This window comes from Anolis carolinensis, chromosome 4 (genome assembly GCF_035594765.1).
Source record: "Anolis carolinensis isolate JA03-04 chromosome 4, rAnoCar3.1.pri, whole genome shotgun sequence".
Taxonomy (NCBI): Eukaryota; Metazoa; Chordata; class Lepidosauria; order Squamata; family Dactyloidae; genus Anolis; species Anolis carolinensis.
Window position 1 is genome coordinate 171,847,469 of NC_085844.1, and position 10,341 is coordinate 171,857,809.

Sequence of the window (10,341 nt, forward strand, 5' to 3'; positions counted from 1 at the left end):
TTCAGCAGGTTGTAAAATCTAATTTTCAGAGTAGTTTTTCAATACTGCTGTTAATATATTGTTTCAAATAATGCATCAGTTCATACTATACCATCTGAGTCTATTGATCTGTTACACAAAATTGAAATGATACTGCCTTTGCTTGGTCAACTGTAGCTAGTTAAAAGAGCCACCCTTAGGGAAATAATAAGAAGAGACAAATCAGATCTAGGAGTGGATGGGTGTAATAATCTTGTTGATGTACACATCCCACTAAATGATTAATAGTAAATATTAATTCAGTAATATGTTAACAGAACTGTTGTCTTTTTTTATTTGATTTTGTCTAGGGAAAAAAGGTTTCAAGTTTGGAGTTAAAGAACTCAGAAATGGAGTTGTCCGGTATCATCATGATGACAGCGACACAACCAAGGATGACATAGTCTTCAGAATCTATGATGGAAAGCACAGTGTTAGACACAAATTTCCTATTAATATTCTTCCAAAAGATGACAGTCCACCATTCTTGGTGAACAATCTTGTTCTTGAGCTGGAAGAAGGGGACTGTGCTCTTATTGAAAATCATATACTTATGGCAGCTGATTTTGACTCAAATGATGATTATATCCTCTATAAAATATCCAAGCCACCCAGTGCTGGAGAACTTATTAAGCAACAATTACCAGATGGATCAGGTAGCGCAATTAATCATGTTTATTGAAAGGAAGTTAGAGACAAAATGTTCATTCAATACTTCAAACAGCATCTTAGGCCAGATATCTACTGTTTATGAAAGGCCAGGTAAAAGTGAAATTGATTTATTGTGCAGTATTTCGAAAGTGGTAGATTAGCTCTAGCTTCGTGATAAACTATATGTTTGGTATGGGTTAGCTATAATAATAAAATAAAAAGGATCTCTGACAAAAGAACATGGGGAGAGCTCCTACCTGTCATATTTGGCTATATGGATCATGATCTGATTCCATTATGGGACATCTTATATGTAGAAGTAAAATTAAATGCTCTGTTTCCTGCAAAAACTTTTTGTACTTTGTTGAAATCCCAAGGTACTTCTGTGTCCAGCTTTTTCCAAAGAGATCTCTTTCGTGGTCTTATTTACTATCATCATTTTGGAGATGAAGTTTTCCAAGACTCATTTGAATTTATCTTAGCTGACAGCCAGGAGCCACCGAACCTATCAGATCCTCAGGTAAATATTTATGGTTTCTTTGAAATATAAAATGAAAGAAGAGCAGCCTCCCAAAAGCAACTTTGCTGGGATTCCTCTCACTGTTGAAAACAATATTCAAAGAATATTTGAAAAATGGTCAAAAGTTTTATTTCTCAAGTGTCATGAAGTTTTGACAAGGGGGATCCTAGAACATCAAGAATTGGCATAGTTCAAGATGTATCCTGTGTGAAACTGCATACCCTCCAACATTTTACAGATGAAAATTGAGACACATGTAGCCAATTAACATCACAGTGTGATTAAGATGGAAAAACACAAAAGCTCGAAAAGGTTGCCATACTTTACTTTTGTCCAAGACTACTGGGAAGGATAAAGTTCTGATCTCGCCTCTACTGTCTTCCTTACTTGAATATACTGAATGCAAAGTTTTATATGCTTATTTGTTTTATTCAATTTGTGTTTTTATTTTAGATGTATTTCTTTTATGTTTTAGGCACTTTGTGCCAGGTGTAAGCCGCCCCAAGTCCCTTCAGGGAGATAGTGACGGAATAAAGAATAAAATTATTATTATTATTATTATTATTTCCTGTCCTGTGAACTCAGCTTGCAGCAACTGACATAAACTGATGATAACTGGAGAAAGAGAGAGAGAGGAAAACAGGCACATTTTAAAAGAAATAGTGGGGTGAGAAAAGATTATGGCCCAGTTCCAGGCTATTTGGAAGATTTTATTTTTCTGTTTGAACCTGACTGGGCCCTGAGATTTTCAGGATGACCCTTCTTTCAATCCTATGACCATTGCAGGCGCAGTTGGTGAAGACTTCTTGGTGGCTGCCAAAATAACCCCTACCTTGTTGGCCTTCCGATGGCCGGTTAAACCTTTTTATTCATGCAGACTTTTAAAGAGGAAAGATTTTAGGAATGAGCCATGTGGTGTTGGCTAAGTAGTGTTTTAATTGTATTGTTTTTAACAGTTTGCAATGGTTTTATGTGATTTTAACTATTTATTTTAAACAATTCTATATTTAAATCTAATTTACTATGTATATCTTGTATTGTTTTAATATTGTGAGCTGCTCTGAGTCTCATTTAAGAGAAGAAAATGGAGTATAGACATAACAATAACTCTTTCGAGAAGAAGTATATCCAGTCACTATAAAAAAAGGTATTCTGCAAATACGCATAAGATAGATAGATAGATAAGAATAACAAGTGCCTTCCTTTTTGACATGTGGCATTTCTTCAATCCAGCCATATCCCTGAAGGGAAAGCAGCAGAAATGGTCTGTTTCCCTCCCCACCCCTTTCAAAAGTTACAAAGCTGCAGGCAACGTGGTTGATGCCAGCTGCAAGGACTCTGATCTTGCTTCTTGTCCCTCCTGTTTAATCCATATACCATCTGTGTGGTCCAGCAGTCTGTCTGGTATTCCACAACTTTCTTAGTAGCAGGTTTAAACAAAGGTGTAGTCTATCCTTGACAGGGTCACATGTGTGTACTTTGGATATCTGCAAAATCAGACTTGCAAATGAAACATGCAGAGAAGCAAATTTCTATTAGAAATATTTCAATTCAAAATAATGCTATGATTCATACTCCTTCTTTTTATATTGTTTTCTGAATTATTAAAACAATTCAGCAGAGCAAACAAAGACTGATTATTCAGTAGATCTTGATGTTGAAATAAATGCAGATAACATTAACATTATTTTTCTTATATCTGATGCTTCAGACCACACATTACTTTTAAATGGAAACGGATTCATCAGTTGTAGATGATGTAATATTTTGGTGTGTATATATACAGTCGACCTTCTGTACCCACAGATTCTGCATTCATAGATTCTACCACGCATGACTTCAAACTGTTCTTTAAAATAATCCCCAAAGCAAGCTTTGATTTTGCCATTTTATGTTACCATTTTACTGGCCCAATTAATTTAATGAGACATGTAGATCAATGGATTTTGGTGTCCACAGAGTCCCGGAAGCAAACACCAGTGGACACCAAAAGCCTACTGTATACGTGTGCATGCATATGTGAGAGTAATATAGACGTCATTTGTCTTACAGAATGTGATGATCCACATTATGCCAGTGAAAGACCATTTGCCAGAAGCAGTTCCTGGGACAATAAGGCATCTTGTTGTCAAAGAAACAGAGATTGCTCTCATCACAAAGAACCACCTCCATTTTACAGATGCTGAATCACCAGACAACCAAATTTTATACACAGTTACAAAAGCCTGTTTCTCTCCCACTTCTCCTGGGTATGTGGTTCTTTTACACGCCTAAGTAAAGGAAATCTCTTTAAAAGTATATATTGGTAAAGTGTGGCACTGGGGCTACATGTAGACTCTATTCTGCTAATACTTGCTGTTTAAGTTGCATACCATGTTGGAGATAGCACTTAAGATTCTGAAGGTTAACAAGATCCACAGCAGACTTAGATCTTCTTGAACCAATACAAAACTGCCAGCTTCTTGTTCTCTTGGAGAAATCAATATAACACCTGCTACTAGTAAAAGGAAAACTGGTTCTTCCTTGTAGAGTTCTTGGCAGACTTTACTGCTTGGGGAATGTCAAGTGCTCATCCTTTCTTAATAGCTTCAGTGACATTACCGTTTCTCTGTAATGGAGAATTCTGGAAAAAAAAGTCAATTCACCTCCTTTTTGCGTTACAATGATTGTGAGACTTGCTGCAGAAATGAATGAAGGAAAAGGAATTTCAACATGACTTTTACATGTTGTGCATACCACATACCTTTTCTTATTAAAAGAAACAGGTACTCCCATCATTGTTTTTTTTTTTAAAACTGTAGCCTAGCTAATGAAAGAAAACTGGCGAAACCCATCTTTGTTTCATTTTTGGCTGTACACAAATGAATTTATGGACATAGCACTGTATTTCCTCAAATCATACTTCATAATTAGGTAAAATGGAATATAGCCCACAAAATCTCATTTGTAATGAATATATTAGTCCTAAAATCTCATAAGACTTCTCAAGTTATTTTGAAAGCATTTTGTCTTATTTTTCTGCAGCATACTGTTTCAAACCATTTCTCCACTTCCTTTGTTAGGCTTTATGATGCAGGAAGACTAATCTTCACAGATAATGTGAAAAAGTACATGAAAAATTCTCCTCCCCATGTTTTGTCATCTTTCACACAGGTAAGTGAACACATAACAGTAACTGTTGCACTCTTTCCTTGTGAGAAGGTCCAAATTTTTCTCAAGGAAATAGATCAGAAAACTGTTTTTTTTGTTTTTTTGCAGCAAAGCTTTGTGTTAATTGGTTTTTTGTTTTACTAATTACCTGTGTGGAACAATTTTATCGACGTGTATACTTTGCTTGACCTGACTCCTTGACTTCTTCACACGTGGGATTTCTTTTAAGAAAAATGCATTGAATTTGTCATTGGGTATTTCCTGAAACCATGAAATTCCAGTACATTATGGGATATGACCTAATACATACTAGGGTGAAACAATATGAGAGCTGTTAAAGTTAAACAAGATGGGATTTTCTCCAATATTTCATAGTAAAAGAGCAATTCATGATTGATGGGACAAATGAATTGGATGGTTGCAGTAGCTCTTTCTTTTGCAATATCCTTTTAGTTTGCAAAGTAGATAACTAAATTTATGGGACTTATGCAATGCGATCATTTTCATTTCCTTCTACCAGCATGCTATAAGCCATCTGAAAGTGGCATACATGCCCCCATTTGTGGAAATGGGCCCTGACCTGCTGTTTGTACAGTTTGAATTCTCTGTCAGTGACCAGCAGGGAGGAATGAGGACTGGCCTCATCTTTAATATCACAGTGATGCCTGTGGATGATGAAGCACCTGAGGTATTTATTCAGAAATTCACAATTTTATGGTGTAGAGAATTTGAAATAGGAAATGTGTTGGTTTTGCTGAATATTAGAATAAGAGAAATTCAAATACATTTGGGCATGTGTTGTAAAGCAGTGGCATGTGTGCATTACAAAAAGAATTGCAATGCTTATACATTTCCCTTGTCTTTGTTTACTCTGCAAAGTGCTTAGTGAGGGATAAAGGTGAATTGTGGAAATGATGAGGAACAGAGATTTCTTGGGTATTACAAGCTAAGCAACCCTTCCCCCCTTAAATTTCATTTTCCATATTCTCAGAATAATCTATTTGTGTAGGAGGAGGAAGAGGGAAAACAGTGCTTGAACCAAGATCAAGAGGTTCATGTAAGCTGTTTTTATGCTGGCGATGTGAAGTTTAATTTTTTTTTTGAAACACTTCCTGACCCTTTGATAAGAAGTAGTAAAATTATGCCATCAATGGAGCTAAGATGATTATTCCAAGTTGTTCTTTTATCTTCTACATATGTATATATTTCTGATTGTGTTCAGTGTCTGTTTTGTAATACCTAATAAATACTGGCTTTTAATTCTTCCTGTTATGGGATGAACTTGCGGACCAAAAGGTCCCAGGTTCAAATCCAGGGAGCGGAATAAGCGCCAGCTATTAGCCCCAGCTCCTGCTAACCTAGCAGTTTGAAAACATGCAAATGTGAATAGATCAATAGGTACCGCTCCGGCGGGAAGGTAACGGCGCTCCATGCAGTCATGCCGGCCACATGACCTTGGATGAGTCTATGGACAACGCCGGCTCATCGGCTTAGAAATGGAGATGAGCACCAACCCCCAGAGTCGGTCACAACTGGACTTAACGTCAGGGGAAACCTATGGGATGATAGTTTTTTTAGATGGTTCCCGTATACAGTAAATACAAATGAATACAAGAAATGTAGAAGAAATTATTGGTGAGCACATAATAGACATTTTGATCAAAATGGTGTTCACTGATTGGTGAGGAACCAGTGGGAGCAACCTGGGCCAGGCTCCTCTTCAAATCCTGATGATGCAGAGAAGGAATTAGATTCAGGACAGTTTTCCTAGTATGGCGTCAGCTGTTGGCAGGTTTATACAATGGCATCAGGCTGAGGTGGCATTCATTTTAGATTTGGAGGAAGAGGAATAAGTTCATGATGGCCTCAAACAAATTTCAGTTTGCAGATTGAGAGTCTATTAAATAAAGTGCAGCCCAGTTAACTCCACCACAACCTGCACAAACCACCTCATCACACTGGGGTTTTTGGGGTCCTTGCTGCTCTTTGGGGACGGGGCCTGCCAAGCACCATCATATGTCACTGGCCGTGTCCCCACCCCATAGATCATCAAATAGGAGGTAAGACGCCTTTGAATCCTATTAAATAAAGTGCAGCTCAGTTACCTTCACCACATTTATGGCCCTTTTCCCCTGTCTGATGGGGCTAGGACAGGGTGCCAACATGCCTCTTTCGGATGTCCCCATGTGATGGGGGAAGGAGGGGGAGTGCATGGGTCTCTGTGAGGCAATTGCCAGAGAAATGGAACTAAATAGAGAGGAGGGAGGGGATCTGTCTGATGAGGTCCCTAATCTCTACATTTCTTGGTTGCAATCAGTATTTCTTGTTTTCATTATGGTAGATTGGCTACAAGCATACAGTTGTACTACTGTTTAGAACATGCATTTAATCCTGTGATAATGCTGAAAAAAAGCAAAGGCAACGTTACATCAGGGTTACAATAAATGCTAACGTTCACATTGCTTTTTTTTTAAAGCCAGGTAACAGATTGTATAGTATGCCTGTCCCATTTTCACATCTTAGCAAATCTACTTTCCTATCAAACACAACCCTGTCCCTTCTCCTAATCTTCTAGGCATCCTGCGTGGTGTTTTCACCTATTTAGTCCTATTTAGTCTTCCTACCCAAAGATATTTCATTTGAAAAATAGAAACCGAGAGAGAGCCAAAGTTCATTGGGTTACATGTGGTAATTTCTTAATGCAGCCATAGCAAGTGGAAAGATTTATTTTGTTAAATTATTGATGCTATTCCCCAAATAATAGTTAAGAGTTTCTTCAAATGGAAAAATGACTTTAAAAAAAACAACAAAAACCATCCTTATGCAATGCTCAAGTACTTCTGAAGCTACTGTATGAGTTGATCCCCTCAAAGTCATACTTCTATCTGCACTCTTCTAGATTTCAGTTACAAAAACTGTTCCTTATATAGGTAAGCATATTTCCACAAATCCATAAGCTTTAACATCAAAACCTACCACATGGGAAGAGTGTGTTTCACATGAATTAGAAAAGCTTCTTTCTTGGAATATAAGGACATAACTTTAAGCAGCTTAAATTCAGAATGTCTGGACCAAATAGTTTGCTTATTTTCTTTTTCTGAAGTTCTTGTAAAGTAGTTATCGCTCTTTATTTTTTTAAGATTAAGGAACTTTAGTATATAATCTTCCTTGTACCCCAGTGGGTAGCTTATGGTGTATCTTTCACCTTTTCGCTGCCATTGTAGTTGTTAAGAATTGGAAAAAAGATAGGATGATTCCAAATGGTGTGGGACAAATACAAACCAATTAGGAAGCAGTTCTTTCTTTTTGAATAGGAGGCTGGGAGAAAGGCAACCAGCTCTGTATTTTACATTATCAGGATAAGAGGTTGGGCTTTGAAAATGGTATTTCATGAATGACATGATGAAAACAAGAGCATCATGATATTTTCCTACCCGCTGTTTGATTAATGACTCAAGGTCAGGCATAATATGGCTCAGCTTCTAGTCCTAAATGCCTTTCCTAAAACGATTAAACTGAGTGCAACACCATCTTTGTAGTGCACCCTTTCCAACTATTAGCTAGAGGTAATGGTTAGGCATGCCAGTTGATTTTTTGGAAAAGCACTTTAGAAATCCAGAATATGACTTCTTTATTCTATTATATCACAATACAAACTATAAATCTAAAAACCTTCTTGAGTAATGCTGACTATTAAGTTCCTCGGGCTTTTTGGATTATTGTGAGTTTAAGAGATCTGTTTGTGGTAAAAACTGATTTAATTATTAAAAATCATCCTGAATCAAGCACTATGAATTCATATAGCAGCTAAGGAATTAATATACATTGGTTTTTCAAAACCCTAATTTACTCCCCCCCCCTCAAACCCCCCCCCCCCCCCACTTTAGGTTATGTATGTGAAAAGCAGTAGCAGAGAATGAGCATATTTCAGTAGAAGATATTCTTCAATAAGTAAGTTCAGCTGTCAGCCATTCCTAGTAAAATGATTTATAGTAGAATGGCTACTAAAGGTCTAAGACAGTGGTTCTCAACCTGGGGTCCCCAGATGTTTTTGGCCTACAACTCCCAGAAATTCCAGTCAGTTTACCAGCTGTTAGGATTTCTGGGAGTTGAAGGCAAAAAACATCTGGGGCCCTTGGTTGAGAACCACTGGTCTAGGAGCTCTTGAAAGCCTAAATCCCTGAACATCCACTTTAATTCAGAAAACATTGGACAAACAGTCTGGCTTAGTATAAGCAGCTCCATGTGCTTATCGCTGTAGAAATATGTTGTTAAAATGTTGTATTCCATGTATATTTTCATGCTGTTTCTGATTGATTGTTTTGAGTTTATGACTATTTTAGATTTTCACCAATCAGCTAAAAACAGCGGAAGGTGGCCATTCATTCATCACTGCAGAACATCTAATGGTTACAGACTTGGACACTAAAACCAGTGATATAAAAATTGAACTAAAGAAATCACCTTTGCATGGACACATTAAGCTACATGGAGACATAATGCTGGAGGGGGAGAAATTTACCCTTTGGGATTTGCACTCTTCCAATGTTTGGTAATTTTTAGTACCTAGCAAAAATGACTTAAATAGTAAGATGATTCATTTAAAACAAGAAATTACATTATTTTGTTGTTTCAGTATAAGTGATGAATTTAGGGAGCCCTTTAATATTTGTCTGAAATGTGTCTAGTGACAAGATACAGAGTGTAGGATTTTGGCATTGGGAATCCTAGTTAAAATCTTCCTTTTGCTATATATTTCATAGGTATGTTTTGAGTATATCATTAAAAAGCTGATTTAAATGGGTACACATAAATATCACCTGTGAATACAATTAGCAGAAGGGCATACTTAAAGATACACTCACTTTTGCAGGGAGCTTATTCGTTACTGAATAACTTCTGATTAAGAAACACCAATAATCTTCAAAGTTACCCAAATTCTATTCACAAAACAGTTAATGTCATTTATTTAATAGAGAGTTGTCAATCCCGTCCTGTTTTCTGAATTTGCTGTATGGCTTTCATGTACAGTAGAGTCTCACTTATCGAACATAAATGGGCCGGCAGAACATTGGATATGCAAATATGTTGGATAATAAGGAGGGATTAAGGAAAAGCCTATTAAACATCAAATTAGATTATGATTTTACAAATTAAGCATCAAAACATGTTATACAACAAATTTGACAGAAAAAGTAGTTCAATACTCAGTAATGCTATGTAGTAATTAGTAATTACTGTAGTTACGAATTTAGCACCAAAATATCACAATGTATTGAAAACATTGACTACAAAAATGCGTTGGATAATCCAGAACGTTGGATAAGCGAGTGTTGGATAAGTCAGACTCTACTGTAAATACATGTGTCAGTAAGGTAACAGCTGTTACTTATTTCTGTCTGACTCCTATCCAAGAACAAAAATTCATTGTGGTTACAGCTGTATCAGTGGTTGATGTAACTCATTTAATGCCAGTGAATCCCACTAGAACCAGGCAGATTCTCTCAACTGGAGATGTGGCCACAATTCAACAATATTAATGTTATGAGCTTGTGGCAGTTCATAGGCAGTTCTTGCCTGGATTGATAGTTTGAAACTACAATTAATGACTGCCCAACTTTTCTATAATATTGTTTTAAAGGTATCAGCATGACAGCACAGAAACCCTTGAAGACAGAGTCATGTTTTTAGCAACAGATGGATTTAACACTGCAGATGGAATGTTAATAATACAGGTAATAACAACTTAGAAATAATCTGTGTATGTGTGTACGTGCCTTCAAGTCTACTACTAAGTAACTTTTTAATTGCCATCCATCATCCACTTAGATTCTCACAAAGATCTCTGTTTAAATCAGATTGAAATAATCTGGTTGCAATATTTTGATGACAAATCCACGCTAACTATAAGGGCATAGCTAATCATGATGGTAATAATGTTGTATATTACAATCATCTTTACTGACCAAAATATAAAGTTACAAATTGGAAGTGGGACATTT

The 10,341-nt window shown here is 36.6% G+C and overlaps 1 protein-coding gene across 15 annotated transcripts in view; it reads left to right on the forward strand.

Moving 5' to 3' along the window:
• Positions 1-10,341, forward strand: part of LOC100561497 (FRAS1-related extracellular matrix protein 1) — a 318,227-nt gene that overhangs the window by 197,019 nt on the left and 110,867 nt on the right. For all 15 annotated transcript variants that reach the window (XR_001730232.2, XR_001730231.2, XM_062979566.1 and 12 more), the window contains exons 10-16: positions 330-674; positions 1,047-1,189; positions 3,242-3,438; positions 4,252-4,342; positions 4,860-5,027; positions 8,683-8,891; positions 9,981-10,074. Coding sequence is in view for 13 of the 15 variants with exons in the window: in XM_062979566.1 (XP_062835636.1) it covers positions 330-674; positions 1,047-1,189; positions 3,242-3,438; positions 4,252-4,342; positions 4,860-5,027; positions 8,683-8,891; positions 9,981-10,074 (1,247 nt within the window). In the remaining 2 variants the exon portion in view is untranslated. The remainder of the gene's footprint in view (positions 1-329; positions 675-1,046; positions 1,190-3,241; positions 3,439-4,251; positions 4,343-4,859; positions 5,028-8,682; positions 8,892-9,980; positions 10,075-10,341) is intronic.